General features: G+C 28.3%; 1 protein-coding gene, 1 long non-coding RNA gene and 3 other non-coding genes across 5 annotated transcripts; all 5 read right to left on the bottom strand.

The window, feature by feature from the left end:
- Positions 1 to 990: 990 nt before the first annotated feature.
- Positions 991 to 1,845, bottom strand: LOC133812413 (uncharacterized). The gene is made up of 2 exons (XR_009883869.1): positions 1,733 to 1,845; positions 991 to 1,409 (listed from the first exon to the last, which is right to left on the bottom strand). It is a non-coding gene; the product is annotated as an uncharacterized LOC133812413 (long non-coding RNA).
- Positions 1,204 to 1,266, bottom strand: LOC133813337 (small nucleolar RNA Z105). The gene has a single exon (XR_009884360.1). It is a non-coding gene; the product is annotated as a small nucleolar RNA Z105 (small nucleolar RNA).
- Positions 1,347 to 1,431, bottom strand: LOC133813366 (small nucleolar RNA SNOR75). Its single transcript, XR_009884382.1, has one exon. It is a non-coding gene; the product is annotated as a small nucleolar RNA SNOR75 (small nucleolar RNA).
- On the bottom strand, positions 1,540 to 1,623 carry LOC133813365 (small nucleolar RNA SNOR75). The gene has a single exon (XR_009884381.1). It is a non-coding gene; the product is annotated as a small nucleolar RNA SNOR75 (small nucleolar RNA).
- A 1,734-nt stretch (positions 1,846 to 3,579) lies between the features above and the next one.
- Positions 3,580 to 5,916, bottom strand: LOC133812404 (cold-regulated 413 plasma membrane protein 2-like). The gene is made up of 4 exons (XM_062246303.1): positions 5,489 to 5,916; positions 4,742 to 4,849; positions 4,574 to 4,644; positions 3,580 to 3,991 (listed from the first exon to the last, which is right to left on the bottom strand). Exons 1-4 carry the CDS (start codon positions 5,659 to 5,661, stop codon positions 3,738 to 3,740), a joined length of 606 nt encoding a protein of 201 aa, XP_062102287.1. The 5' UTR covers positions 5,662 to 5,916; the 3' UTR covers positions 3,580 to 3,737.
- Positions 5,917 to 7,504: the final 1,588 nt, after the last annotated feature.

The following is a 7,504-nucleotide window of genomic DNA, read 5'->3' as shown; positions in this document are numbered from 1 at the left end:
CTTTTATCTCCTTTTAAAGAGAAGATTTTACTTTTTGTTGTTCAATTTAATGAATATTATAACAGTTATTGGGTAGTTTAATTTTCTCTTACGATCATGAAGTCGTAAAAGTAGGAACTTTTCTTCAAATGTCATTAGCACTTCGCATAAAGATTCTGATTATTTTGTTCATTCTGAAGGTTATATCTATTGCAGGTAAATTTAACATTTATTATCTCTCGTTTTTTCATTATTCTCAAATTCTGAAATTTTTCAAAATTTAATAAAACTTTAAAATTTGAGAATTTACCTATTTAGTACTTCCTAAATTTTGCAAAAGAATCATTTTACCACCTTCAATTTTAAAATTATAAATATTTCATATCTAAACTTATATTTAATAGATCAAATTTTATTAATATAATAAAACTGTCATCAATTATATTTAATTAAATAATTAAATTTTAATTTATATAAAAGACAACAACTTAATTAAATATGTAAAATTTTATTAAGTATCAAATATGCACGATTTTAAAATATAAAATATTTACAATTTTAAAATTCTGACTACCAAATATGTTATGTTCTGAGTCCCTATGTAGTTGTAAATTGTAATATTATAAGCTTCATAGTGCAAGAGCATTCACCTTATTTGTTCATTTGTCAAAAACAACATTTACCTAAAAATATTAAAGAATTATGTATATTTTTTAAATTCAATTGTTGCAGCACAAAAACCCACATAAATTGTGAAGGAATTTTTTGGAGGGGTCTCAGCAAAATCAATTATTAAATTGTGGTTTGACATGTCGTTAAAAATTGTAGTTTTTCACTTGTTTCAAAAACTGAAATTTGTAGTTTTAAGATGTTTTATTAAAATTAAGAAAAATTATAAAAGGTTTCATAGTCTTACGATCACATGTCTACAATCCACTTAGCTATTGTCAGAAATCTAAATATGAGCTAACAAAAATAAAACAAAATTAAAAATTAAATTAGGAAATGAAAGAAAGAAAAGGAGAAGCAGCTCAAAAGTGCTTGAAACAAAATCATTGATGCTTCTCAGTGTATCGTTTAATCTGTTTATCATCATAGCTACACCTTCCTTTTCCTCTCTATCTCCATTATTTTATAAAAAACAAAAACAAATTTTAAGAAATCAAAATAAACCTAATTTATTTTAATAAATAAATAAATCAGGAAAAAAAAAAGAACAGGCATTCAGAATGAGTAGGAGGTTTGTGTTCATCAATATATCAGAAAAACATATCATCATTATGCCTGATCAATCTTTCATCAACAAAGATAAACCCTAAATCTAATAACAAAATCAATTAAAAATAGAATGAGTGGAAGAAGAGATTGCCTCTCAGACAAATGCCTCGATTGTCGTCACTATTTTTAAGAATGGATATCGGACTCGTCATCTGTGGTTGATCATCAATGAGATAATCCCTTTCATCCCCAAAATATATATATATATAAACAAACATTTGTAGCAGAAGAATCATTAATGGATGAAAATAAAAAATGGATGATGAGAAAGTGAAAGAGATTGCCTCTCAGACAAATGCCTCGATTGTCGTCACGATTTTAAGAATGGATATCGGACTCGTCATCTTTGGTTGATCATCAATGAGATAATCTCTTTCATCTCCAATAAACATATACATATAAATATATAACTATATACAAACAAATTATAACTATGAAATCATAATCAACATGATTCGACCTAAGAGAAACCGACCTGCGAAGGAACTGAAAGAGAGAAAGTGGGATGAAGAGAGCCACAATGGTAGAGTCTCCTGCCGGTTCTTTTATAGATGGCTTTAGGGTTAGGGTTTTGCTCTTTCGATCACCATCTTTACATAATTTACCCTTTTCTATTCTCCACAAATCAAACTATTTATGGGCTTTTTACTGGGCCTTCGCTAGATTCGGATCAAATATGGGCCCTTGTTAATTAAGCCCATAATTTGGCCATGGACTTTGATTTCCATATCCTTCCCAGCATTTTTAACTTTATTTTAGCTAAATGGAACACTTAACTCTTGTGTTTTCAAAAAGGACGAATTGAAAATTGTTTATAATTATATATATTTTCTTGTTGAAATACTCCTTGCTCAATTACTATATTTATAAAACTAGTCATTTTGTTGTATTTGGTTTATATTTTCAACAAATTATTAATGTGAATATTTTGAATCACTTTCATCTTGTACTATAAATTTATAATATTAATGGACAAACGATAAAATCATTATCTATTACTAGAGTTAGTAGGTATAGTGTAGTAAAATATATACAGAAAATGAAAATGACTCACATTATGATAATTTATGTCAATAATCACATAGACATGTATATATATACTAGATACAAGTAATATGTAATATGCACGTTTGTTTAGTTTTATTTGTATAATTTATTAATTATTTTTATTAAATTTATATTAATACCATATAAAGTTTGAAATAAATATCATATTTTAATTAAATAATTTATTTTATTTTTGTTTAAATTTATGTTTGTTCTAGTTTTTGAATTTCGAAGTGACAACAAGATATTATATATTATATATTTAATGTAATATTAAATATTATAAGTGAATTTTAAATTTAAGTTTATTGCTAATTTTTAAAAAAAAAATTAATTTGTTGCTAATTCACAGTAGATTATATTATATGTTTAATATGATATTATTTTAATAAATGAATTTAAGTTTAATTAAATTTTATTTAAGTTATAAAACATTTAATTTTATTATTTTTAAATAATTATCATTGTAAAATATATCAAAAATATTATTTTTTAATTTGTGTAATTATTTATTATTTTAAAATAATTATCATTGTAAAATATCTAAAAAATATCATATTTTTATTTTTTAATTATTTATTTTATTTTAAGTGTTTATAAACTACCGTTAAATATAAGAATATTCCATGATAGTTAACATTAAAAAAATAAAAAACCGTTAAAACCAAGAGTTTCCCTATCTACACACTTATTATATAGAAGAGATATATATATTAAAAAAAGTCGGAAAACAACATGATGGTCATTTTCACAAAGATAATAATAGATTAAGATTATTTTTGGAGTAAAACTAGGTAATTGTAATCATTCAAGTGACAATTTTGCCATTTTTCCTTTTCAAAATCTTCAAAATCTAACAATAACACATTGATTTATAGAACTTACTCAAATGAACTTTTGGCTACTGTTTCTGTTTGGTCATACTATTAAAATTCTACCACATTTTATATACAAAATTATGATAAAATGTAGAAAAAAATTATCATATTAAAAAAAAAAAAAAAGCAGTATCGATAGTATGGTTATTTTTATAATTTTTGAAAAATAAATAGTTATTCCCATGATTTCCTAGAATTAAGTGTAGTATTTTATAATTACACAATGAAAAATCTGCCAAAGTATTGAGTTTACATTTTGTGTAAAAAAGTATATCTCTAGCATCACTCAATTATTTACGAGTTTATGACTTCTTTAAAAGCTAAAACATCGAGTTTATGATTCTTTTGCACTATGATTTTTAACATTTTCGTATGTTGAATTTTGATCACATATATATTTGAGTAAATAATAGATTGTTTATAAATATCATCTTTCTACACCCAGATTACAGAAAACATAAATAGACTTGGATACGGAGAAAAGCCTTTTAGAAGAATAGTACTGCAAACATTGACAAATTTGCTGAAGCAGCCTAAAGATAAAAGGCAAAAATCCTAGAGAACATGGACAACCAGAGACCAAATAGGGAAGACCAAGAGAAGAATAATGCCAACAGTGTTGGATATCCCATGAGTTTGAGTGAAGGAGTTTCGGAATCCGCCAGAGGCCCGGATGTGCTGCTGAAGCAGGTAACAGCCGATGAGGAGGCATAACAGAACACCAACAAAACTGTCCCTTAGTGTGTGTGAAAAGAAGCTTGGAGCCACCACCAGAAGAAGAATCAACGACCCTGGCAACTCCAACCAATCTGCAAGTAACCAAATATGGCCATGGCTATGAGTATGTAATGAGATTTTGTGTTATGGAACAAGTAACCCTGATGAGAAAGTTGGCCATATTTACAGATTTACTACTGATGCATTTAGAACTATGAGTATATGGGTTTGGTGGGATTCATAGGAATGATTATTAGAACATGACAATGCGGCAATGCAGGTTCAGTCATGAGATATTAGAATATGATTTTTTTCTAATTACGTAAAAAGTATGGCATTTTTCTAGAATATGAAATCTTTTGTTTTGTATATGTAAAATATCACATTTTTTTCTAAAATTTAAAACCCTTTTAGGTGGGGATATATAGAAGGCCACATATTAGACAATCTATTTGGAATGGAAGGAGAGTGATGGCTGCAAAGTGTTCCAAAGCCTACTTTGAATACAAGCCAGTGAAGCCTTTTGATAAATGCAATAATAAAATATACATGTCAGAAAGGCTTTCTAGTGTATAGTATTTTCAAAACTCCGATCAAGTTAGCAAATTAGGATAGTGAAGATGAATATTAAGCTTGTGCTAAACAGATACAGAAACAAAGAAAGATATATATACCTGGGAAGTGTCTGGGGAAGAAAAGCCTTAGCACAACCGCAATAAAAGCAACCCATTTTCCAAACTCTCCACTGCATAAAAATGAAGTAACTTTATCATTAACTAAAGATTGTTGTATAAACAAAATATTTACTAAGAAAATTACACCAAGGAAAGAGATTATCACACCTCAGAAAGTGGAACAGTACTGAGGGAAGACTGAAGAAGATGTAGGGGATTAAAAGTGAGGTCAACATATTTGTCTTCCAATTTGTTCGATCCAAAATCAACAAGTATCTGCATTGGAAAATAGTTAGGATCATGTGAAGAGACTAGAGTCATGGTTTGAATAAGAATAAAAAGGATTTTGTAACGCAATGCAATGTAAACCAGAAACCATTTCAATAAACAACGAAGATAATGAAACCAGAACCAAGTCAAATGATTATATAAACTGCATAGATGAACAATTGGGTTTCACTAATCACAAACATAAAAGGGTTAGTGTTTTTTTTCCTATTAAAGTTAAACAATTGCTACAAGTTTGAATTGAAAGTTTCCAGCTCTAGTCTAACAACATGATCAGATAATATGAATCTGAAGTTGCAGAGAAAGCCTACAAATAAAACATGGACTGTTAAAAAATTGCTTTTAACCACTTTACACTTTAACCATTGAAAAGTCAACAAAGTAACCATCAGTGACAAGATCTTAAATATTTTAATGGGAAACCCAACTATCGTGACAAAGAATAAACGAAACTTTGTAATTATTTTTTTCCCATTTCAGAGTACACTGAAACAGTTACCAGCAAACTTTCTTCCTCCATAAATTGAAGAAACAAACCCAAACACGCACAACAGAAAATGGGTATTACTCAAATTCAATCATTATCAACTTTGAAATGGTGAAAATTAGACTAAAAAAGGCACTCACATGGCAGCAAACGAAGCGACCCATTTGAGAAAAGAAGTGCCAAAGCCCAACCCACCGAGCGTAGCAGCATGACTAATGAGCCTTGTGGCTGCAATCTTTAGCTCGTTGATATCAGAATTGATCAAATCAGTGGTGGCTGGATCAGTCTTCATAGCCAAATAATCCCTACCCATTGCGAATTTTAGATCTGAATTCAGTCAAAGATTCACAGAAACAAAAAAAACGAGAGAAATCAGGTATAATTTGTTGGCGGGTAATACAATAAAATAATCAGTGTTTGGTTCTTCTAGGTTTTGTATTGGGAAGGAGTAGTGAATTATATAACTGCCGAGTTATGTTGTTTTGAGCTCAGTGAGTCAACCCGAGAACGTGAAAGGAGCTCTTGTTTCGGATCCAAATCCAAACTGTATTGCGCTGGCTTTTGACTATTGGAATAGCGCCACCTGGCCGCGCCAATTGGGGACTGTTGTTCGGAGTAAGCAAACTTCTGTCCACGTGTGGTCCAATCAACTATTGTAGTTTGGATACATATCAATAAATTTTGTACCAACAAAAAATATTATTTATTATTATATTAATTTTTAATAATATATAATCTTTTTTATTATTATATTATTTTACTTAAATCATCACAATTATTATATATAATTAAATATTTTAATAAAAATAAAATTATTAATTAATTACATGACAATAATACTATAAATTATTAAAAATAGATAAATTAAAATATCATATTACATATGCTAAATTAAATATTACATTAAATAAAAAATATTACACACTTGAAAAAATTTATGAAATTATACTATTTCTCCAAGTTAGCATATTCGTCCCACAAGTATTCAATTAATGTATTTCGAAGTTCAATATAAACTTGTTTATCCTTGATTTTTCTATGTCTAACAAGGAATTCTTGAAGCCGAACATTATCATCCTTGTTTTATTGTAATGTTTTAAGTTTTTAATAATGTTTTATTGTATTTTGTTAGGTGTTTCTTCACTTAATTTCAGTGTTAATTTTTATTTTCTTATAAGTAGAAATATTAACTAAAAAGTAAAAAAAATTATACCAAAATTTAATTAAATTATAATTAAGAGAAAATTAATAATACTTTTCTATACAATTTAACACAATCAAAATAAACCAATTTCTAAACTTTATTAACATAAATAACATATATAAATATATATTGAAACATTATAAAATATAATATAATAATAATTATAAATATATATATGTCGTAGTGCACTGTAGCTTTTACTACATATATGCATATATATTGATGCTCGGTTGTAGGAAAATTTGGACTGCATCCCCAAATATACTTCGGTTGGAGATGGCTTTAATGATTTGGGCTTCAAGGCCCAATTGGATTTTCCCTTTATTAAGAAAAAAAAGTTGTTACACCAAATCAATTGAGCAATCAAATATTCAATATATATATGGAAAAATTATATGTCCCACTACGAGTGAGCATCTAAACCGACAAACCGCGGTGACCGACCGCACCGCACTATACTAGACCACAAACCGCGGTGTCAAAAGTGTAATGATTCGGTATGGTTTGTATTTTAGCTAAACCGTGCGGTGCGGTGCGCAATTTGGCGGTGTGAAATTTTGGTTTGCACCGCACCGCACCGCATACTTACAAATATATTAAAAAAAATAAACTTTACATATATACCATTTTTTATAGTTACCCAATATGGGAGACTTGTATATTTTTTTTGTGTTTCACTGAACTTAATTGATAACTTGTGATGTTGTTTAGAATTTATTAAGGATTTGTTATGAACTAAGGATTTAGTATTTTTTTTTAAATTTAAATTTTGTTATGACATATTTTTTAACACAAACCGTGGAAAACCGCTCAAACCACACCGCATAAAATGGTTTGGTTTGGTCGGTTTGGTGCAACCAAATCACACCGCATGGTGTGTTCTAGTTACTAAACCGCACTTGTGGCGTGGTGTATTAAAAAGTATTCAAACCGCCCAAACCATACCGTGCTC

The sequence above is a fragment of the Humulus lupulus genome, chromosome 1 (assembly GCF_963169125.1).
Source record: "Humulus lupulus chromosome 1, drHumLupu1.1, whole genome shotgun sequence".
Classification (NCBI taxonomy): Eukaryota; Viridiplantae; Streptophyta; class Magnoliopsida; order Rosales; family Cannabaceae; genus Humulus; species Humulus lupulus.
This window is presented reverse-complemented; position numbering and strand designations above follow the sequence as displayed.

Coding starts and splice junctions, on each gene's coding strand:
- LOC133812404 (XM_062246303.1), bottom strand. CDS start 5,661: ATGGGTAGGGATTATTTGGCTATGAAGACTGATCCAGCCACCACTGAT. Junction 4,850..5,488: donor GTCGCTTCGTTTGCTGCCAT/GTGAGTGCCTTT, acceptor TTTCCAATGCAG/ATACTTGTTGATTTTGGATC. Junction 3,992..4,573: donor CTTCCCCAGACACTTCCCAG/GTATATATATCT, acceptor GGTTACTTGCAG/ATTGGTTGGAGTTGCCAGGG.